Raw genomic sequence first — 22,309 nt, 5'->3', positions numbered from 1 at the left:
TTAATAGTTGTCATTTTTTGTTTCTTTTCTGGGGGTTGGCTTTTGGAGTGCTTTACCCAACTGAAGTTGGGGAGCAGGGGCTGGCATCACACGTTCTTCTCATATCTGCTCCGAGGGCTCATTAAGGACTTGAACGCATGAGTAAGTGAATGAATGAACACATACTGTTGCCTCCTCCAGGCATATCCCTCACAGAAGCCACTGGCTGCATGGACCCGGGACTTGGCCTTGCGTGTGGAACAGTTTGAGCTGTGGGCTAGTCGTGCCCGGCCTCCTGTGATCTTCTGGCTGTCTGGCTTCACCTTCCCCACTGGCTTCCTCACTGCTGTACTGCAGTCTTCAGCTCGCCAAAACAACGTGAGCCACGTGGAAAGTGTTACAGGGATTGGATGCTGGGGACATGTATTTACTTTTCGGGGGGCCTCCCTTACTCTCACCTTCAATCCCAGATTTCAGTGGACTGCCTCTCTTGGGAGTTTATCGTTTCCACAGTGGATGACAGCAACCTAGTGTATCCACCCAAGGTAGGAGCCAGATGTGCTTGGGGCTCTGAGCAAAGGTGGGAACGGCGGAGGAGGGTGCTGGAAGCAAAGGTGGGAAACGACTGGCTGAGTAGGGAGGAGAGAGGTGGCAGGTCAGGGGTGCTGGCAATCAGTGGTTTCAACTTCCCATAACCTGCCCCCATGTCTCCCCAGGATGGTGTCTGGGTTCGAGGCCTGTACCTGGAAGGTGCTGGCTGGGACCGGAAGAGCTCCTGCTTGGTGGAGGCAGAGCCCATGCAGCTTGTCTGCCTCATGCCCACGATCCACTTCCGGCCTACAGAGAGTAGAAAGAAGAGCGCCAAGGGTGGGACACTCCTTCAGACCTGCCTACCCCACCCCTAGTTTGTAGCCTAACCCATCCTCTGCTGCAGCCTCCTGCTCTGTTTTCCCAGAGGCCCCGGGTCTGATTCCTTCTCTTTTCCCTCAGGTATGTACTCCTGTCCTTGCTACTACTATACCATCCGGGCAGGCAACTCAGACAGAGCCTCCTTTGTCATCGGGATCGACCTCCGGTGTGGCACCATGACGTCTGATCACTGGATCAAGAGGGGCACTGCTCTGCTCATGAACTTGGACAACTGAGAAGGCCGCCTCTTCTCCCCGCTAGAGGGGATCGGGGACTCTTAAGAACCCAAGCTGACAACACACCTCAGGCCGAGGCTGGACCGCCCTCAAGTCTGGACCTTGGTTGACTTGGTTGTGCGATGGGCCCTGGAGATACCTAGTGTGCTAGGCATCAAGGCGGAAGAACTGTATTGGCGTTCAGTGCAGTAAAACACCCGTGTCTACGAGTCTTAAGTTTCTCAGTGGGATGTTGGGGTTTGAGGAGGAAACCTTATAGGGACCTGGGAGCTCCAGCGAGCGGCTACTGGACGGGGAAAGCAGCAAGGGAAGTGGGAGGCCTTGAGACAGAGGCGTGGCCTCGAATGAATGGGCAGAGCAGTGGGGCCTAAAGAAGGTGTGGCTAAGTCTAAGTGCTGGACTGAATCGGGGGCGGGATTTACTTCGGAAAGGTGCGTGATCCAAATGGAATAGGGGTTTGACAGACGGGGATCGGGGCTGGACCCCGCACGTTGTACCCCGAAGCCTGCAATCCACGTTTGGCATATTTTTCGGCACTTGCGCTGAGGCGAAAGGGACCGGCAAAAGGCGGGGCGGAGCCCGAGAAGGGGGTACTTGGGCGCGAGGAGGGGCGGGACCATGAGTAGGGGGCGGGGTTGGGGGCGGGGTTTGTGTTGGAAAATCCAACTGCGCCACGGGGAGGAGCGGCCCCCCCAGCCCCGACCTGGGAGAGGGGGGGCCGCTCGACCCCCTGGGAGACCTTGGGGAATCTGAACACCTGGGACACCTAGGATCAGGTAACCGGGAGCCGCGAGGGCGTCTGGAAAGAGGGAAACCATCTCCTCTCAGGGGGGCGGGACGCCTGAGTCGCAGGCAGAGTAGAGCTAGGGATGGACATCTGGGTCTCAGCAAAGGCATTGGGAAGAAGACTGGGGCGCAAGACACCCGGGTGCCCTAGAAAAGAGCAGGGCGGTGCGGGGAGAGCCGAGAGGCAGATGGCTTGGTTCCGGATGTTGTGAGGGGCCGGGAAGGACGCGCGGTCCCTCTGGGGCTGGGATTCCCCTTCTTGAAAATGGGGCGGGGCGGGCCGCGGGGGTCCCTAACTACAGGTCAGAGTTGGCAGACAGGTCAGTGAGATGGCCTTGGAGGTCGGACGTGGTTAGGCAGGGTTGAGTCTCCGATCCCGGGGCCACTTCGAGTCTCTCCCCAGTACTTTTCACGAATGGGTGGTTATATCTTCAACCCTGACCCTCACACCAGGAGCTCCGATTGCCTCCATGCTGTGGCCTCCGCCTCATCGCCGCCGCCCCTCACCTCCCTTCACTCGGCCTCATCCCGCTGATCTGTCATCCCTGGTCCTGCCTCGCTCTGCCCTTTCGCGTTCCTAACCCTCGCGGGGCTCGGGCCGTTCTTCGTGCTTGACCTTCCCGACGTAGCCACGAGATGGCGAGGGCGAGACGCGTTGCCCGAGCTGCGGGGAGTGAGGTGGGAACAGGGCCTTGAAAGCAGCCGAAGCCCCCCTCCCTGGCCGGAGGGAAAGGTGGGCTGAGGTGCTCTTTGGGTTTCCTGTCATCTCCGCCCCGGCTCGGGACTCGGTCTCCGCCTCCCGGGGCTGGGTAAATACCGAGGAGGGGGCACGCGGGCTGGTTACCGAGCAACTCCGATTCGCTGCCAGTCGCTGTGGTTTGTGGCTGTGTCTTGGGGTGGGAGTTGGCGAGCATGGGGGACTGGGAGGCTGGGAAAGGTCGCGGGCAGGGTGCTCGATTCTCGGGACAGCCAGACTTTGGGAGGAAGGAGGGGAGGCAGCGAATTGGCACTAAAATGGATCCGGCGGGTGTCAGGTGGGAGGGGGGGACCCTGCTCCCTTCACCCCGCCGGGTTGCTTACCCTGTTGCCAGAGTAACTGGAGAGCTAGACTGCGGAGCCAGATTCCCGAACTCTCGAGTCGGCCCAATCCGCTCCAGCGGACGTCCCTGACGTCAGAGCCCGGGCAGCCAATGAGGAGGCGCTGTACAGCGACAGGAAGAGGGAGAGGGGCGGGGCAGAGGTGGGGGAGAGGCTGGGGCAGCTGCGGGGGACCTGCACGTGCACTCCCACACGCTCGCGCCACGGCCCCTCCCTCCGCCGCACGCGTCGGAACCCGCCCCCCCGCGCCTGCGCCACGGGCCCGCGCTCGCCACCCCCAGGCCCCCTTGAGACTGTTTGCTGGGTGTGCAGGGCTGGGCCCCTCGGCGCCTCCCGACCCAGACGTGTGGGTCCACCTGCTCTCTTCCTCGAGGTCTCGAGCCAGTAATGCCCAGTCTTGGGTGGGATCGGCCGGCTACCTGTTTCCCACCAACCTCCCAGCTGGCACCCCACTCTCCCAGGTGGTGGGCAGGGCGGAGCTGTGGTTTCCGGCCCCACAAGCTCCGCCGCTGCCTTCCCGGACTTTGGCTTTGGTTGCCTCCCCAGGAGGAACCGAACGGGTGCCAGCGCCCCTGGCCGAGGCTTCAGTCGCTCAGGCCCAGCTGCTGTTGGTTGGTGGCGGGGGAGGGCCCTGCGGGGAAGCCCCGGACGGCCCTGGTGACTTCCCGGGCCATCACGTCCTTTCTTCGCTTGGATTCTTCGATATGCACCAAAATCCTTCCCTTCTTCACTCGTCTCGGTGCTCTTTGCACCTCCCTCACCTCCTTCCGAGCCGTTTGTGCCCGTTTCCACTCGCCCTTCCCGGCTTCTCCCAGTAGTTATATAACTCTTCCTCTTGCCGTGTCCTGGTTTCAACTCCACAGACTCCGCCCTGGAACAGCGCGGGGAGGGGCAGGAGAGTGGGGGACCCAGACAGATTCCGGCTGGCGGCCCGCAGAGGCACCGGGCTCTCCCTGATGGGAGACAGAACCCCGCGGGATCCGGTGCCCCCGCCCCATACCTCCCACCTCCCACCCGAGAGCTCGCTCAGGAGAGAGAAGGCACAGTATCTCTGAGAGGCGTGTCGGGACTCCGGGACTCCGTCAGAAATGTGGGTTGGGAGGTCAGGGCCGGAGGCGGAGAGGTGGAGCCGAGAGGCCCGAGTCCCTGGGGTTGGAGCCGTGCTGAGGGTAAAAGAGATAAAAGCAGGAGCAGGATGCTAGGGTCCAGCTTCCACCTTCCTCCCCTTTTTGGGTTCCCAGAATTCCTAAAGCTATTTTCCAAAAAGCTTAGCCAGCGGCCCCTCTCCACCTCTAGGTGTCAAAGGTCTGTGTTAGAGACGGCCTGGGATGATGTCACCAGTGCACGTGCCCCGGAATTGTTGCCAGGCAATGAGGCCTCCTCCCCTATCCATTCCGGCCCCCCACCTCTGCCCCAATTTCAGATCCAGCCCCGTGCCATCTTTTCCCCCTTTCCCTTCCCTGGGCCTTAGCATCCAGCAGGTGGGAAACCCTGGCCTGGAGTTTTGTAAGGGGGAGGGCACGGGCGTGGTGTGGTGCAAAGACCCTTTGCTGGGCTCAGAGAACTCTCGGTCACTTTTCCCTAGATTGGCACAGGCGAGCTTTCCCTCCCAGCCCCCTCCTCTCCTGGAAGAGCCTCCAGATGTCTTTTTACTCTCCCATCTCCTGCATTGCCTAGTCCTCTGGCTCCGTGTTCATTTTGTGTTGAAGTGAGAGTAGTGGCAGGACAGCTACCCCCCAGGAGTAGAGCTGTGTGTGGTATGGAGGATTCACCTGACACCAGCTCATCTCTGACCTTAATCAATGGCACCCCCACCTCCACCCTCAACAGTGAGGAGAAGGGCCAAGAAATAGTACTAGATTGAAAGGTCAGTGTGTTTATCATGTGTAGGTGGGTGGGTCTTTCTCTTAAGGGAGGACTCCGTTGATAGCTATGGCTGCCCTTGTCTATTAAGTCCTGGGGTTGGTTACAGTATTGGAAAAATTGGTTCCTCTTTTTATATACCTTATATACCCTGAAGCTTGGGCTGTCAGATCAGACTTCATTCCATAGGAACTTGGAAAGGTCACAACATCTCTGAGCTTCATATTCTTAATCTGGAAGATTTAAATATCAATAGAGTACCTTCCTTCTAGGCAGTTGGGAGAATGAAAAATGAGATAATTTATGCATAGCATTAGCACAGTGCCTGGCACAAAATGAACACTGAACGAATGCTTGTTATGAAATTGCTAAGTGGTGTGAGTTACTATTTTTATTATTAAAGTTGGTAGGCCTGCTTTAAACTGGCCAGTACCTTAGGAGTTCTTCAGGGAGAAGTGGAGAGTTTGTGTTAATTTGGTGGTGGTGGTGGTGGTGGTGGTGGGGAGGGGACTGGGGATTAGCTTCCACCGCTTTGTGCACTTTATTTGATGAAGGCTTTAGTCAGATTTGTTTTGCTTTCTTTAGGTTTATTTTTCCTCCTCTTGGAGAAGAAACAGCTAAGACTATTCCTCTGGCTGTGAAAATAAAATAATTGTATTGTGGTTCTAGACTTTTAAGCAAGACCCCAGTCCCCTCCCTATGTTGTTCTCTGGAGCCTTTCGATTTGCAGAGGAACTCCACAGTTTCCTTTCGGGGACAGGACTAGGCTGAGGGGTGTGTAAAATGTTGGGGTGGGTGAGTGGAGAGAGACTAGTGCTGGGGGCTGGAGGGGGGGCGGGCAGTTAAAGGAAGAGACCGGAAGGGAGGAGGGAGCCTGCTGGTGGGGAGGGAGGGAAGGGAGGAGGAGGTGGAGGAGGAGGAGGAGGAGGAGGAGGACGAGGAGGAGGAGGAGGAGGAGGAGGAGGAGGAGGAGGGAGGGAGGGGGTTGGGGAGAGCCTGCTACAGTTCTTTGTTTGACTCCGGGACTCAGGGACGGGGAGGAGGAGGGAGGGAGGCAGAGGCTGCTAGCGCTGGGGCAGGCCCAGGAGGCAGAGGAGGGACCATCTCCCCCGCCCCCCAGCCCCCACTCCCCCCCTGCTGCTCCCCCCTCCCTACCCGGACTCCGGGGGCACCGCCGGGGGACAGACACCCAGCAGGTAACCCAGGCCTGACTTGCCCTCTCCTCTCGGATTTTCCTTCACTCCTTCCCGGATGACCCCTTTCCCCGGTTCCGTCTCCTCGTTTTCCCCGGCCATGCCTCTTTTTCCTCGGCCCTCCTTGTTCCGTCTCCCCGACTTGGGCTTGTCGCCCGCTGGCCGCGCCGCGGTCTCGTGCAGCCCGACTCCCTTCCCCTCGTCCGACAGTCTGTGCGCCCCAGGTCTGCCCGGGGCACCTTTTGGGGCTCTGTCTCACTGCTCCTCCGGGCTTTGCTTTCCTTCGGACCTGTCCCCTGGGGCTCTAAAGGAAGGAGGGGGGTCCCTGTCTTTTTCTTGCTCCCCCAATTCCCCGCCCCCCAACTCTGGCCCCCCTTTTCCTTCTAGCAGTCTCTAGGGGTGGGGAGAGAACCGGAATTTGGGGGGCCTTTTGTGGGGGCAAAGGCTGTGTGTCGCTTGGGTGAGGGGCTGTGAGTGTGTGTGCGGGTTGAGGGGCTGGTTGGCAACCCGGCTGCCTCTGTTGTCCCTTTAAATGGTCCTCACATTTCTGGGGACTCGTGGTGGGGAGGGGGTGGCGGGCTGCTTGCCTGGGGGGGGGGGGTAGGGGCCTGGGTTAGTCCACACAATCAGGGGTGGTAATGATTTAAAGGGACAGTCTTGGTGTGGCCGCTGCCACCCTGTGCCAGCAGGAAGGGGAGCTGGGGCGCAGGCAGGCCGTGTCTGGAGAGGCTTGGCTGAAGAGCAGGGCATTTGAGGCTGAGTCTGTTGTGGGGCCTGTCAGGCCTGGGACTGCTGTGGCTGGGAAAGTGCAAGGAGGGGTGACAGCTTGCCCTGGGGGGCATTCATCCTGGGCTTTCTCCAAGACCCACTTTTGGGTTCATGGACTCCTGGGCCAAGAGTCATTGAGTCCAAACTACAGAGCCTGTCGGTCACCAGGTTAGGGCCATGGGCGGGTCTGCAGGTCAGCAGCCTGGCTTGGGCACATTGGAGCTGGTCCTTCAGCTTCCCCTTTTGTTGTTTGGCTCTGTGCACTAGAAAGCCCCAGCCCCTCCCCCAGCTCCCTCTCCCAGTCCACATAACCCCCCCCCCCCCCAAACACACCCACCCCAGCTGTTGGACAGATGAATTACAGCCTCCGGCTTCGGGCCAGGGCTGGTGAGGGATTAAAGCTCTGGGGCTGGCCCTTTAAATGGCTGTTGGCCCCTCCCCCACTCTGGTGTCCAGACACCCCATACACCCACCACTGACCCCCTTGGCTGCCCCTTACTCCTCCTCTTAGTTTGTCCTAAGGCCTGGCACTCCTTTTTCTCCAGACTAGAGCCTCCCCAGTGTCCCCTTCCCCTCTAAAATAATCACATACACAATAGTACAGACCTCTGTCTGTCTGTCTGTCTTTTTCCCCTTCTCTCTCCCTGGTTCCATATTCTGAGTGACCCTGTCCTGGAGGTTTCCAGCCTCAAGCTCCCTTCTCCAGCAGAAGCAACCTGCCAGCCTGGCCTCCCTAGACTGCAGCTGACCACTGCCCTGGTCCAGTGAGGGGCCTTGTTTGGGTCAGAAATAGCACCTCCCTGGGGGCAGTGTCATCAGCAGCCCAGGCAGCTTGCAGCACATTGCATCATGGAGGCTGGGGGCTGGAGGCCTGAGTCTCTGGGGCAGGGGAAGAATGGGGGCTGGAAGGCCAGGGAATGGAGAGACTGGACTGAGAGCCCAAGTATCTGGGGAGCCTAAGAATCTGGGTCCTTAACGTCAGAGAACTGTGGCTAAGGGAACAGAAAACAGATCCCTGAGGAGTGAGTTTGAGGTGAAGGGAGACTTAGGTCTGATCCCTGGATGGACACCTGGTTCTTGGCCTTAGACGTATGCAAAAAGATATGCTAAAAGACGTAGCTTGTCTCAGAGTTAGGAGAAGAGGGAGTAGGCCTCTATCACCTTCCTGGGCCACACAGAAGAGGAAGGAGGTGATGGGGAAACAGGATATGGCCTTGAGGGGTGGGATAGAAGAGAGGCTTGCAGCAGAGGCCACTTCCAGACCCAGGACCAGTGTCACAGTCCTTGCTAAGGAGGAAGGCTTCTCCCTGCTGGGCCTGTTCATCTAGTCTGGCCACCTGTGCTGCTCAGGAGACCTGCCTGTACCCGCCTGGGGGAAGAAGAGGGGGCAGAGTCCAGAGGGTGGGGTTGACTGGTGTCTTGATAAGGTTAGGGAGGAGGCAGAGCTGAAGGGAGAGGATCGGCTTGCCTGGGGCCAGGATTGAAGGTGACTAGGATGCAGATGTCAAGGGTAGCTGGGCCTACTCTGGGCTAGGGACTCTCAGCAGGAGGGTGCACTCAGAAGAGAGATCTTGGGTTGGATAACCACTTATGCAGATACTATAGCATGCTCCCTTTACCCCCAGTCCAGAATGCTTCCTAAAGGGGAAGGCTGGAGGACCACTTTGGCTATGGCATTTCTGGTTGCCATGGGAAACAGATTCTCCCATCCCATCTGATCACCAGAGCCAGGTTTCTCCTCAATAAGGGCACAGATAGCATAGGGAAATTCTCCAGACTGGGAGAACCCATCTTTAACTGGCTTTTTCTCTTTTAGGTTCCCCCAGGCACCATGCCATCCCCATAGTACCACCCACCTCACCCACTGTGGTCTGCTGCACCCCACTTTTGGGGCACTGATTCCAATGAGACAGGGCACACCAAACTCCATCTGGTAAGTCCTACCCCTGAGTACTACACCCCACCTTATTCCAGTGGTCGGATCTGCACCACATGCTTGAAGAATAGTGGCATGATCTGGATCAGCGGTCCCCAACCCGTGGTCCACGGGTGGTCCATGAGGTCCGAAAGATTGGCGACCGCTGATCTGGATCATGCCCACTCCTCTGAGCATCCCCTCACCATGGTGCTCGAGTGGTTCAGCCTTCCTAGTTTATGGAGCTCCCCTCTGTTGCCTGTGAATGGTTCAGCCCTATACTTCACTAGTCTCTCCATTACCACCAAAAAGTCCTCCCCCTAGTGCTACAACTCAGTTGCTTATTGAATTGCATTAAGCTAGGGTTGCAAGCTGGAAAGTAGAGGTGAGATACACTGGAAGGATTTTTTCTTGGGAGGGGGAGGACAGGGCTTTGCCCCTCTAAGAGTTGTGGGTTTGGAGAGATACTGGAGACCATTGCTATGATAATCTGCTCCTGCTGTGGCAGTCTTGGCCTCTCACCTTTCCTTCCAGATCCCCTTCTGTTCTGTTCTCTCCCCACTGCACTATAGCATTTGCCCCCACTCACACACACCCTAACTTTTACTCCTCTGCCGCTTGCTTCTCTCCTTCTGCCAGTTCTTAGCCTGAGGTCCTGATCCATCTGCCGTTCCTCTGTAGGAGAGAAGATAGTTACCTATGGCAGGGACTGAAGTTCTGTGAATGGGCTTTGCTCTTCCCCATTACTCGCTGAATTGTTGAGTGGGACTGTTTGTTTTCTGTATCTCTGGCAAGGTGGTTTGCACATTGGTGTACCTCAAGTGGCGTTGTGTTGAAAGAATGTGTTAACCGAATGAGCGTCATGGCCAGGAAAGCTATGGCTTCTGAGATCTGTTGCACAGCCACCTCCCCACACCTTCTGTAGAGGACATGAGGCATTTGGGATGGTAATCTGGGATAGAGCTGAGGGGCAGGCTGACCCAGGAAATGGCCTGTGAGGATACAACCAACAGAGGGAGAATAGGACAGAGGCATTATAGGAGGGTGGTAAGAATGAGGCTCTTGAAAGAAGCCCAGCTCTTCCACTCTCTTGCAGAATGACCTGGACCAAGTTACCTAACCTTCCTGAGCCTCAATTTCCTCATCTGAAAAATGCGGTAATAAAAGTAACTCCTACATCAGATTTTGGGGAAGACTTTTAAAAATGTATAGAAAGGGATTAACACAGTGCCTAGCATGTAATAAATATTCAGTAAATGCTAGCAATTATTACCATAATGGGAGCCCCAGGGAGCTGGAGGATAAGCAAGGATATTGAGGAATAGGACAGAACTTGATAGAAGGCAGACGGCCACCCCGATACTTGTCAAACAGAAGGATCACTGATCCTGCAAGATGTTAGGATTCAGGGTAGTGAGGTGAGGAGTCAACAGGGTCAGTCTGCTCCAGTGTTTCCCTAACTGTCAGGAACATGAGGCAAACACAGAAGGGTATGTGCAGAGACACGTGACCAGGAAAGTGATGCAGAGGCAGACCCAGACAAAAGACCGAGCCAGGAGCCAGGCAGACACACAGACAGAGACAGCTGCGGAGTCATGTAGACAGGCATAATGACAGGAACGCATCAGACACAGGCTCTGAAGACAAGATGAACAGATATGCAGGTGCACAGAGACGCACACCGGGACCCACACGGAGCCGACCTTGCTAGACAGACTGGTGAACACAGCGGTCCAGTCAGAGGCAGACACAAGGCTCGCAGTGACACACAGCGGGCCGGGGCCGGCACTGTCACTCCTTGGTGGGGGGCGGGGAGGGGCCAGCAGCGGGGGAAGGCTGGAGAAGGGAATCCCGAGCGGGCGGCCTGCCCGGGTGGCTGAGTCACAGCGGAGCCCCAGCCGGCGGCCCTCTCCTCCGCCTCCCCTCCCCCTCCCCCAGGTAAGAAGCGAGCCTGAAACCCCTCGCTTCCACCGGGCAGAATGAGGCCTTGGCTGGGAGCGGGGTGCGGCGGGGTTCCGGGACGGGCACCCCCCGCGCGCGTGCAGCGTGTCTGCTGACTGCCTGCTCGGTACAGCCCCATTTGCGGGGTCTGTCTTCGGCAGCACGTGAGTCTGTGTGCGCCCCTCGGGCCCCTGACGCCGCGTCCCGCACGGCTGGAGCGGTGCGTGGAGGGGCTTCTCGGGATTCAAGGCCGGAGAGAGTTAAGTGGGTGTGATTGATTGAGTGGGTTTCTCTCGGGGTTCTAGGGGGAGGGGGTCGGTTAAAGTCCCCAAGTCCGGAGCCCGGATGGAGGGGGCGGAGCTAGGCTTAGCCGGGAGTGCCCGGATGGAGAGGGCGTGGCGTCGGCTGGAGAGGAATTAACCCTTTGTGAGCTGCTGACTCCCGGGACTGTGGGTCCGGCGGGAGAGGCTGGAATGTCTGCCTACGAGCGCACGCTATTCCCAGCCTGGCTTTGGCCGCGTGCGTCTGCCTCTCATCTGTTGTCGAGGGTTCTCGGTGTCTTTGTGGCTGTCCGCTCGCCTTGGTTAGTACGGACCCTGGGAGTCGGGGAGGGCTGTTCCTGCCCCCAAGCGAGAGTGGAGGTGAGAGTGGACCGCGAGCCGGCTGCCGGCGCCTGAGGAACAGGTGTGCGCGCGGCGTCGGGGCTGCCGGGCGCAGGGAGGGGCCATCGTGGGGGAAGACGAGAGGGGAAATTCCGCGGGACCCGTGGTGAGCGGTGTGTGGGCTGAGTTGTGTCTGCCAATGACTGTGTGTCTGTGTTTTCAGGGAGGCGGGGGCTGAGTCAGTGGGAACAGGGGAAGGTTTTCAGGGTGACTCACGGTCCCCCACCTCAAGCCTGAATCAGACCCCGAGGGAGGGCTTTGTAGGGGAGGCGGATGGGGAGTCAGGCGTCTGGGTCCCGGGTGGGGACAAGGATCCACGGTGTGCTTAGTATACAGGAAGTTTTTGCCCTCCCGTGAGGGCTGTTGTGTTGTGAGTTCCGGCAGACGGGCGGGGTGGGGGTGGGGAGGGTAAAGGTGGGAGGGGGCTGAGGGACTGGACTCCCTGATTTAGGGAAAGCTGAGTCAGTTCCCCGTGGGAAAGGGGAAGTGGTAGAGGGGAAGTGTCATCATCGCAGAAGGGGAAGCGGCATTTCCTGGCAACTTGGTAGCGCCCTGGGCACCACTTCCCAAGCGGGGACCTGCGCCTCCTATCTGGACCCCTGGTTCTCCGCTTTCCCTTGTCTGGGCCATGGATCCCTCGACAGGGAGGGAGGGGCAGCCGGCCAGGGCTGTACTTGACCACAGTGAAGGCAGTACTTGTCCCAGAGCTTGGTAACTGAGCGGAAGGCAGTGCGGTGAAGTGAGTGAGTTCTGGCAGAAGCTCCACGTGAATTGCAGAGAGGGTCCGCAGAGCCCAAGCGCCCGCCAGGGCTTGGCGAGGAGTGGCACGCTGGGACCTGTAGGGTCCAAGCGCTTGCATGCAAACAGACGACCTTGCCCTGTGGAGGGAGGACTGTTTTAACCAGAAACCCACTTGCCCTTGTGGGCTGGGTGGAAATTTCCCCACAGCGCAGACTCTACTAGCGAAGGTGAACTTTCCAGCCGCCCCCAGCCCCTCGTTGCTTTTTCTCCCCCGGCTTCCTGCCCGGCTCGAGCTCCAGCTGGAGCGCTGGCCCCGCCCCCGCTGCTTTGTACTCGACACTCGCAGCTCTTTGTACTCTAGACTCTCAATGGACCGATCCTAGGAACGGAGCCGGCTCCCTACCTGAGGGAACGCAGGGTAGGAGAGAAGGAGGCGCGGGGACCGAGATCCTAGGGTCTGAGAGGCGAGAAGGAAGAACTGAGGCTAAAGGGAAGATGCCCAGGAAAGGGTAGCACTGCGTTCTTTGTGGGTCGAACCAGCACGGACGGGAAGGGATGCGGGGGGGCGGGGGGGAAACAGGGGGGGGGGGACCCGGCGTGAAGGAGGAAGTGAAACTGGTTCTGGGTTCTTTAAGGGAGTGGGTGGTGAGAGTGGGACAAGGGTGATGTCACCGCCGGTCGGGCCCCGCCCTCCTCCCTCCCAAAGGACCCCCCCAGTACACTTACACACGCCGCTTCCGCTGCGCAAGTAGCCACGTCACGGGCAACCCCCGAAATCCCCCCTCCCTTGGGGGGCGGGGGCCACGTGGGCCGTGGGGAACCGCGTGGCCCCGGCGGGGAAGGGCATAGAGGATACCGGAGCCACGCGAGAGGTGCCACTGGGGACCGTGGTGCGTGACTTTTCAGAAGTTCGGTTTGGTTTTGGGGGGTCGGTTGGTATTGAAGACAGCCAAGAGAAGTGGAGAATCTGAAGGTACTGGGTTTGAGGCTGGGAGCTTGACGGTGGTTTGGGAAGGGGTCAGGCGTGGGGAATGGAGCGCTCAGTTCGCGGCGCGGGCGGGTTTGAGCGCCGTAGAAGTCGCCGTGACGCGCCGAGCAGTTCCAGGGGCACTGGGAGTGGGGAGGTCAGGCACTGGGCGAGGTGAAGTGCGGAGGCGATCGATGCTTTGTCTGCGCTGTGCGTCTGTCAGCGGTCCATCGGTCTTAGGCGGCGGGGCGGGAAGCGAGCATCTCGGGCGGACTAACAGGGAGCACTGGCGGGTCTGTGGGTGCGTGGGACTTGCGGGGAGCGCTATCCCCCATGCCGGCCCGGGCGTGCGACTCGCCGCCTTTACCCACGCGGTTACCCCGCTGGCCCCGAGTGTCCGGTCCGAGATGGAGACCCTAGGTAGGTAGCCGCCGGGTCACGTCGGGGTCATCCGGGGCCAAGCCTGTCTGTCCAGCTCCGCCGCCCCCCCCCCCCCCCACCGCCCGCCCGCAGCGGCCAAGCTAACCTCGCTCCTATTGGTCCTGAGCAGGCTGTTACTGAGGCGGAGACGTGGGTTATGATTGGCTGTCTGAGCAGAGAGGAAGTCCTGTGATTGGCCAGATTCCTGGAGCTTGCCAAGGCTGTCAGAGGACGCTCCCACGGAGGCCGGGTAAGCAGCTGCTGCGTTGCCTGTTGGCTCCCGACTGACCATCCCGCTCCCTGCTACTCATCCCGGTTCCGAGCCACTCTGCTGGGCCCCTAGGGGCTCCTTAGGCCCGGTGGGCCTACCCTCAGGGAAAGTCAAGGCCTGGTGTCCAGCGCAGGTGACAGAGCTGAACCTAGCCCCAGAACTCCCGCTGTTTTAGCCCGCTAACGTCACCCTTGGCTTCTTCCTCTCTGTAGAATTGGCTGTGAACGGCCCTGGGTGGCCCTCGAGGGCAGTGGGCTCTCCTGTCAGAGCGGTTGGAGTTGGGACCATCCCCCCAGAGAGCTGGGGCAGGGGGCCGTGCCCGATCTCCAGGGCTCCTGGGGCCACTGCTGACCTGGTAAGGGAAAAACTATGGCTGGGTTGGCAGTGTGTATACAGGCAGCTCAGGCTATGCTCCCAGTAAGACCATAATCTCTTCCCTGACTCAGGCTGGATGCATCGGGCAGTGGACCCTCCAGGGGCCCGCGCTGCACGGGAAGCCTTTGCCCTTGGGGGCTTGAGCTGTGCTGGGGCGTGGAGCTCCTGCCCGCCCCATCCCCCTCCTCGTAGCGCATGGCTGCCTGGAGGCAGGTGAGAACTTGGGCCATCTTTCTGTCTCCAGGAATTTGTCTTTCCATCTCCTGTGCCCCTCAATCTCTTTCATTCTCTGGGTTTCTGCCATTCTGTGGGCCTCAGTGCAGTTCTCAGCTGCCTCCTCTTATTCCCCCTGTCCCCTCCTTCCTGGGTAGGGACAGTACTGCTCCATCTTGATGTGCATTAACCTTCTCTCTCCAGGTGCTCTGCCAGCATCGGGCAGTCCCCACTCTCTGCTCCCCTACCCCCTTCACATGGCAGTAGCTCTGGGCACCCCAACAAACCATATTATGTTCCAGGGTGAGTGAGGATTCAAAGGTGCTGGGGATGGATGGTAAGGCTGGGGTTTTAAAAGAGTTCCTTCAACCCTGACCACGCCCCCTCTCCAACCCCTTCTGCTCTGTAGGACACCCACTCCAAGACCCCTCCATGGAAAGCTGGAATCCTTGCATGGCTGTGTGCAGGCATTGCTCCGGGAACCAGCCCAGCCAGGGCTGTGGGAGCAGCTTGGGCAGCTGTACGAGTCAGAGCATGACAGTGAGGAGGCCATACGCTGCTACCACAGCGCCCTTCGATATGGAGGAAGCTTGGCTGAGCTGGGGCCCCACATTGGCCGACTACAGCAGGTGGGATGAGGCAAGACATAATAGGCAAGGATTGTGCCTTGTGGCTCAGTGCCCTCATCTTATGCCTTCTTCTGTCCTGTCCCCTATACCCTTCCCCCACCTCTCCAGGCCCAGCTCTGGAACTTTCATGCTGGCTCCTGCCAGCACCGAGCCAAGGTCCTGCCCCCCCTGGAGCAAGTATGGAACTTGCTGCACATTGAGGTGAGACCAGGGCTGGCTGGGATAGGGAGGGGGGTTGGGCCACGTATGCACCTGAGCCATTCTCCTCTCTTTTTGTCCTCAGCACAAACGGAACTATGGGGCCAAGCGGGGGGGTCCCCCAGTGAAACGAGCCGCTGAACCCCCAGTGGTGCAGCCTGTGCCTCCTGCAGTACTCTCAGGCCCTTCAGGGGAGGAGGGCCTCAGCCCTGGAGGCAAGCGCAGGAGAGGCTGCAACTCCGAGCAGGTCTGGTTGGATGTGGGCAGATGGGCAGTGAGTGGGAAGACTGGGGCAAGGAATGGGATTCTCACCCCCCCTTTTCTTCTAGACTGGCCTTCCCCCAGGGCTGCCGCTGCCACCACCACCATTACCACCACCACCACCACCACCACCACCACCACCACCCCTGCCGAGCCTAGCCACCAGCTCTCCATTCCAGCTGACCAAGCCAGGGCTGTGGAGTACCTTGCATGGAGATGCCTGGGGCCCCGAGCGCAAGGGTTCAGCACCCCCAGAGCGCCAAGTGAGCAACTGTCTGTTGACCTTCATCTCTTACCTGCGAGTACCTGTGTCCTCCATTTTTCACTCCGTGTCCTCATTTGTCTCCCATAGGAGCAGCGGCACTCGCTGTCTCACCCATATCCATACTCAGCTCCAACCTACAATGCGCAACCCCCTGGCCACCGGCTGGTCCTGGGTACACCCCCAGGCCCAGGTCCCCGCCCCCCAGGAGCAGAGAGCCATGGCTGCCCGCCTGCCACCCGTCCCCCCGGAAGTGACCTTAGAGAGAGCAGAGTTCAGAGGTCGCGGATGGACTCCAGCGTTTCACCAGCAGCAACCACCGCCTGCGTGCCTTACGCCCCTTCCCGGCCCCCCGGCCTCCCCGGCACCACCACCAGCAGCAGTAGCAGCAGCAGCAGCAGCAATGGTCTCCGGGGCATGGAGCCGAGCCCAGGCATGGTGAGTGATGGCCCCAGTGGGAAGATGGAGCGGGGTGATCAGTGGGCGCTTGTCTGAGGTGACCTAGCAGACCTCTGACCAGTCTCCTCCTTCACTTGTAGCCGGGCGCTGACCATTACCAAACTCCCGCACTGGAGGTCGCTTCTCACCAAGGCCGCCTGGGGCCCTCGACACATAGTGGTCGGAAACCTTTCCTGGCAGCTCCTGCTGCCACTCCCCATCTGTCCCTGCCAGCTGGCCCCCCCTCACCTCCTCCACCCCCCTGTCCCCGCCTCTCACGCCCTCCACACCCCCCAGCCTGGCTGAAGGGCCCGGCCTGCCGGTCAGCCCGTGAGGATGGAGAGATCTTAGAGGATCTCTTCTTCGGGGCTGAGGGACGCCCTCGCCCTCACCCACTACCCTTCCCGCACCGTGAGGGCTTCTTGGGGCCTCTGGCCCCCCGTTTTTCTGTGGGCACTCAGGATTCGCACATCCCTCCTACTCCCCCAACCACCAGCAGCAGCAGCAGCAACAATGGCAGCCACAGCAGCAGCCCTACTGGGCCTGTATCCTTCCCCCCACCTCCCTATTTGGCCAGAAGTATGGACCCCCTTCCCCGGCCCCCCAGCCCAACACTGAGCCCCCAAGACCCACCTCTTGCACCCCTAACTCTTGCCCTGCCTCCAGCCCCTTCCTCCTCTTGCCACCAAAATACCTCAGGAAGCTTCAGGCGCCCGGAGAGCCCTCGGCCCAGGATCTCCTTCCCAAAGACCCCCGAGGTGGGGCCAGGGCCATCCCCAGGCCCCCTGAATAAAGCCCCCCAGCCTGTGCCGCCAACGGTTGGGGAACTGCCTGTCCGAGGTGCACGACTCTTTGATTTTCCCTCTACCCCGCCGGAGGATCAGTTTGAGGAGCCCGCTGAATTCAAGATCCTGCCTGATGGGCTGGCCAACATCATGAAAATGCTGGATGAATCCATTCGAAAGGAGGAGGAGCAGCAACAACAGGAGGCAGGCGGAGCCCCTCCACCCCCCTTAAAGGAGCCCTTTGCATCGCTGCAGCCTCCATTCTCCACTGACACAGCCCCAACCACCACTGCTGTTGCCACTGCCGCCGCCGCCACCACCACCACCACCACCACCACAGCCACAGCCACCCAGGAACAGGAGAAGAAGCCACCACCAGCTCTACCACCACCACCACCATTAGCCAAGTTCCCTCTTCCCCCCCAGCCACAGCCGCCGCCACCCCCACTACCCCCAGCAGCCAGCCCAGCCAGCCTGCTCAAATCCTTGGCCTCTGTGCTGGAGGGACAAAAGTACTGTTACCGGGGGACAGGAGCAGCTGTTTCTACCCGTCCTGGGCCCTTGCCCAGCACTCAGTATTCCCCAAGTCCCCCATCAGGTGCTACTGCCCCGCCACCCACCTCAGCGGCCCCTAGTGCCCAGGGCTCCCCACAGTCCTCTGCTTCCTCATCATCTCAGTTCTCTACCTCAGGTGGGCCCTGGGTCCGGGAGCACAGGGCAGGCGAAGAGCCAGCCCTGGGCCCCATGACCCCTGTCCCGCCGCCCCCACCCCTGCCTCTGCCCCCTGCTCGCTCTGAGTCTGAGGTGCTAGAAGAGATCAGTCGGGCTTGTGAGACCCTTGTGGAGCGGGTGGGCTGGAGTGCCACAGACACGGCAGGCCCAGTGGACACGGCAGACCCTGTGGACACGGCAGACCCAGTGGACAGTGGAACTGAGCGACTAATGCCTCCTGCCCAGGCTAAGGAGGAGAGTGGTGGGGTGGTGGCAGTGACAGGACCAGGGAGCAGTAAGCGGCGGCAGAAAGAGCACCAGAAGGAACATCAGAAAGAGCATCGGCGGCATAGGCGGGCCTGTAAGGACATGGTGGGTCGGCGGCCCCGTGAGGGCAGGGCCAAGGCCAAGGCCAAGGTCCCCAAAGAAAAGAGTCGCCGGGTGCTGGGGAACCTGGACCTGCAGAGTGAGGAGATCCAGGGTCGTGAGAAGGCCCGGCCTGATACTGGTGGGGCCTCAAAGGCTAAGCCACCCACAGCTCCTGCCCTTCCACCAGCTCCTGCACCCTCTGCTCAGCCCACACCTGCATCATCAGCCCCTGTCCCTGGGAAGAAGTCTCGTGAGGAAGCTCCAGGGCCACCGGGTGTCAGCCGGGCTGATATGCTCAAGCTGCGATCACTTAGTGAAGGGCCCCCCAAGGAGCTGAAGATCCGGCTTATCAAGGTAGAGAGTGGTGACAAGGAGACCTTTATCGCCTCTGAGGTGGAAGAGCGGAGGCTGCGCATGGCGGACCTCACCATCAGCCACTGTGCTGCTGATGTCGTGCGTGCCAGCAAGTGAGTGAGGGACTGTCACCCATGAGGCTGCTGGCCTGGCCCAGTGGGAGGCTCCCTTCCCCCATCACCCTATTTCTGCCCTCATTTCATTGTCCTCCCACAGGAATGCCAAGGTGAAAGGGAAGTTTAGAGAGTCCTACCTTTCCCCTGCCCAGTCTGTGAAACCGAAGATCAACACAGAGGAGAAGCTGCCCCGGGAAAAACTCAACCCGCCCACACCCAGCATCTATGTATGTGTGCCCCTGCCAGAGGGTTCACTGAGTGTTGGGGGCTGTTGGGGTGCTCAGCCTGAGACGGGGCTCTGATCCAGCCCTGTCTTCTGGTTGTCCCTCAGCTGGAGAGCAAACGGGACGCCTTCTCACCAGTGTTGCTGCAGTTCTGTACAGACCCTCGAAATCCCATCACCGTGATCCGGGGCCTGGCAGGTTCCCTGCGGCTCAGTGAGTGTGGGGGATAGAAAAGTGGGGGAGGGATGCAAGGATTTGGGGGTTTGGGACTCTGAGAGCCCCCACTCTTAAAGACCCAGGATAGTGGCTATCGCGAGCTTTCCTTAGTCATAGGTAGGCTGTATTTGAAGGGCGCTCTGAGTGATGGGTGAGCTGGACTCAAGCTTTTCTCCCATCTGTATCTCCAACAGTAGGCAAGTGGGAAGGGGATATGTCTCAGGGCCTGGTTAGTCACTTTTAGTTTTCTTGGTGATTAAGGATGAGAAGGATACAGATTGTAGAGTACCCCTGAAGACCCATGATTTGAGGCTTCTCTTTTTCAACCTTTATTGTGCAAAATTTCAAACACATAAAAGTAGAGGGAACCATATAGAAATGTAGAAATCAATCTTGTTTCCTCTATACCCATATATTTTCCTTCTACTGAGTTACTCAAAGCACATTCGAGGCTTTCACTTGGCTTAAGTCTTTCATTGCATCTAATGATAGCTTCAAGAATCTGTCACTCATTAAGCACCTACTATATGCCAAGTGCTGTGCACATGTGGCCTCATGCATACCTGAGGACTCTGGTGGAGGAATTGAAGCTCAGAGCAGCAGTGGGAGAGAGGGGGTTGATGAGGGATGGCCAACCTTCCCAGCTTCCTGTGGGGCTGGGGTTCTGCCTATTCCCTGGCTTTACCTCTGGGAAGTCAGTGTCCAGCCTGTCAGAGGCTTGGGGAGTCAGAGGACAGAGTGAGCTGGGTCCTCGATCCCTCCCTTCTGCCTCTTCCCCGACACCCTGCTCCGTCTTCCCTTGCAGACTTGGGCCTCTTCTCCACCAAGACCCTGGTGGAGGCGAGTGGTGAGCACACCGTGGAGGTGCGCACCCAGGTGCAGCAGCCCTCAGATGAGAACTGGGATCTGACGGGCACTCGACAGATCTGGCCCTGTGAGAGTTCCCGTTCCCATACCACCATTGCCAAGTATGCACAGTACCAGGCCTCATCATTTCAGGAGTCCTTACAGGTGAGAGGCAAGCACAGGGAGGCAGGGATGCGGATCAGGGGACTTGGAGTGGGGCTGCTGCGGGAGGGCTCCTGGAAGGTGGCTGACTCAGCCTGTGGCCAAGCAGGAGGAGAAGGAGAGTGAGGATGAGGAGTCGGAGGAACCAGACAGCACCACAGGAACCCCTCCCAGGTACCGCACAGTACGCCCCTTCCTTTCCTTTCGTGACTTCTTCCCTTCCCTATGCTTCTCCACCAATGTGTGTCTTCACCCCCACAGCAGCACACCAGATCCGAAGAACCATCACATCATCAAGTTTGGCACCAACATCGACCTATCTGATGCCAAGCGGTCAGTGGGGTTGAGGCCAGCAAAGCTGGGGCAGGATTGCTGATGGGTCTGCAGGGCGGGGATAGCTTCTCACTTTTATTGACTCTCTCACGGCCGCAGGTGGAAGCCACAACTGCAGGAGCTGCTGAAGCTGCCCGCCTTCATGCGGGTAACATCCACCGGCAACATGCTGAGCCACGTGGGCCACACGATTCTGGGCATGAACACGGTACAGCTGTACATGAAGGTCCCCGGCAGCCGAACACCAGGTGCAGGAAGCGCGCGGGGGGCGGGGCTGGTGCCCGTGCTGCTTTCAGCCAATGAGGGCCAAAGGGTGGCCTTGGGAAGGAGCTCAGGCTCGGCTAGGCCAGCCATGGCGTTCTCTATTGCCCCCTGCAGGCCACCAAGAGAACAACAACTTCTGCTCTGTCAACATCAACATAGGCCCAGGCGACTGTGAGTGGTTCGCGGTGCATGAACACTACTGGGAGACCATCAGCGCTTTCTGCGACCGGTGCGCACCCCCCCGCGCCCCCAACACACACACTAGGCCCACCCCCCATGTCCCATCTCTGGGTCCCCAGGTTTCCATCTGACCCTGTGGCCACCCCACAGGCACGGTGTGGACTACCTGACAGGTTCCTGGTGGCCAATCCTGGATGATCTCTATGCTTCCAATATCCCTGTGTACCGCTTCGTGCAGCGCCCCGGAGACCTCGTGTGGATTAATGCGGGGACCGTGCACTGGGTGCAGGCCACCGGCTGGTGCAACAACATCGCCTGGAACGTTGGGCCCCTCACCGGTGAGAGGGCGGGGTGCAGAGACACTCAGTGGGGAGGGGGTTGGAGCCTCGTGGAGGGGGAGAGGAGGAGCCAGCTGTGAGGGAAGGGGTTTGAGAATCCTGTAGTGACTGCTTCTGGCCCACAGCCTATCAATACCAGCTGGCCCTGGAACGATATGAGTGGAACGAGGTGAAGAACGTCAAATCCATTGTGCCCATGATTCACGTGTCCTGGAACGTGGCTCGCACCGTCAAAATCAGCGACCCCGATTTGTTCAAGATGATCAAGTGAGGGTCCTATTTGAGAGGGAGCCCATTTCCACCAGACCTGGTCCCACTCTTGTTCTGCCTGTAGAATGCAACCCCATTCTCCATCTTTCTCTCCACTCTTTACTCCTGCGCCCTGCAGTGTTACAGTGCTGGAGCGGGTGGCAAGGTGCCTGCTCCAAGGAATTTTATTTGACAGTGGCCCAAATAGATAAAAACCCACATGACATTTTAACGGGGCCTAGTAAATGAGGGCTACCGTCCCGCCTTGCTAGCAGCCCTACCTTACCACCATCGCCCTCCCCCCACCCCCAGGTTCTGCCTCCTGCAGTCCATGAAGCACTGCCAGGTGCAACGGGAGAGCCTAGTGCGGGCCGGGAAGAAAATCGCCTACCAGGGCCGGGTTAAGGATGAGCCTGCCTACTACTGCAACGAATGCGACGTGAGTGGGCCGGCTTCCCTCCTTCCGGGGAGAAAGGAGCCCCGAGGGGCGTTCCTCCCGTGACCGCCCCGCCTCCCTGTCCCAGGTGGAGGTGTTCAACATCCTGTTCGTGACGAGTGAGAACGGCAGCCGCAACACTTACCTGGTGCACTGCGAGGCCTGTGCCCGACGCCGCAGCGCGGGCCTGCAGGGCGTGGTGGTGCTGGAGCAGTACCGCACCGAGGAGCTGGCGCAGGCCTACGACGCCTTCACGCTGGTGAGGCCGCCGCGCAGCGGCTCGGGGCGGGCCGTCGGGCGGGACCCGCAGGGGCGGGCTAATGGGGTGGGCCAACCCACCCCTGAGCCCCCCGCCCGCTTTCTCCCCACAGGCCCCCGCCAGCACGTCTCGATGAGGCCGGATGCCCCGCCCTCCTGCCGGCCTGCAGGGCGCCGCGGGGCCACCAGCACATGCCTGGGCTGGACCTAGGTCCCGCCTCTGGCCCGGAAGGGGGACGGGCATAGCCCTTCCACCCCATTGGCAGCTCCCCTTCACTTAATTTATTAAGAAAAAAAAATTTTTTAAACAAATATGAGGAAAAAAGGAAAAAAAAAAAAAAAA

General features: G+C 59.5%; 2 protein-coding genes across 2 annotated transcripts in view; both read left to right on the top strand.

The window, feature by feature from the left end:
• DNAH2 (dynein axonemal heavy chain 2) overlaps positions 1-1,318 on the top strand; it is a 105,292-nt gene extending 103,974 nt beyond the window's left edge. The window contains exons 85-88 of the mRNA XM_054709352.1: positions 181-357; positions 450-524; positions 696-846; positions 970-1,318. Coding sequence (XP_054565327.1) covers positions 181-357; positions 450-524; positions 696-846; positions 970-1,124 — 558 coding nt within the window. The 3' untranslated portion in view covers positions 1,125-1,318. The remainder of the gene's footprint in view (positions 1-180; positions 358-449; positions 525-695; positions 847-969) is intronic.
• Positions 1,319-1,797: 479 nt separating this feature from the next.
• On the top strand, positions 1,798-22,143 carry KDM6B (lysine demethylase 6B). Its single transcript, XM_054709899.1, has 24 exons — positions 1,798-1,900; positions 8,649-8,765; positions 13,609-13,728; positions 13,962-14,104; positions 14,196-14,337; positions 14,542-14,640; positions 14,747-14,966; positions 15,075-15,167; positions 15,250-15,411; positions 15,494-15,688; positions 15,778-16,125; positions 16,227-18,457; positions 18,561-18,687; positions 18,792-18,897; positions 19,706-19,911; positions 20,018-20,082; positions 20,170-20,241; positions 20,341-20,489; positions 20,620-20,734; positions 20,836-21,023; positions 21,149-21,290; positions 21,585-21,711; positions 21,797-21,967; positions 22,080-22,143. The coding sequence occupies exons 5-24, from the start codon at positions 14,201-14,203 to the stop codon at positions 22,101-22,103; spliced, it is 4,977 nt and encodes a 1,658-aa protein (XP_054565874.1). The 5' UTR covers positions 1,798-1,900; positions 8,649-8,765; positions 13,609-13,728; positions 13,962-14,104; positions 14,196-14,200; the 3' UTR covers positions 22,104-22,143.
• Positions 22,144-22,309: the final 166 nt, after the last annotated feature.

The sequence above is a fragment of the Eptesicus fuscus genome, chromosome 20 (genome assembly GCF_027574615.1).
Source record: "Eptesicus fuscus isolate TK198812 chromosome 20, DD_ASM_mEF_20220401, whole genome shotgun sequence".
Classification (NCBI taxonomy): domain Eukaryota; kingdom Metazoa; phylum Chordata; class Mammalia; order Chiroptera; family Vespertilionidae; genus Eptesicus; species Eptesicus fuscus.
The sequence above is the reverse complement of the archived record's forward strand: the minus strand, read 5'-3'. Positions and strand labels throughout refer to the sequence as shown.

What these genes read in the sequence shown, in the direction of transcription:
- KDM6B (XM_054709899.1), top strand. Translation starts at nt 14,201, where the DNA reads ATGCATCGGGCAGTGGACCCTCCAGGGGCCCGCGCTGCACGGGAAGCC. An exon ending in GAGGCTGCAACTCCGAGCAG is followed by an intron (nt 15,412 to 15,493) that starts GTCTGGTTGGAT and finishes CTTTTCTTCTAG; the next exon opens with ACTGGCCTTCCCCCAGGGCT. An exon ending in CGCCCACACCCAGCATCTAT is followed by an intron (nt 18,688 to 18,791) that starts GTATGTGTGCCC and finishes GTTGTCCCTCAG; the next exon opens with CTGGAGAGCAAACGGGACGC.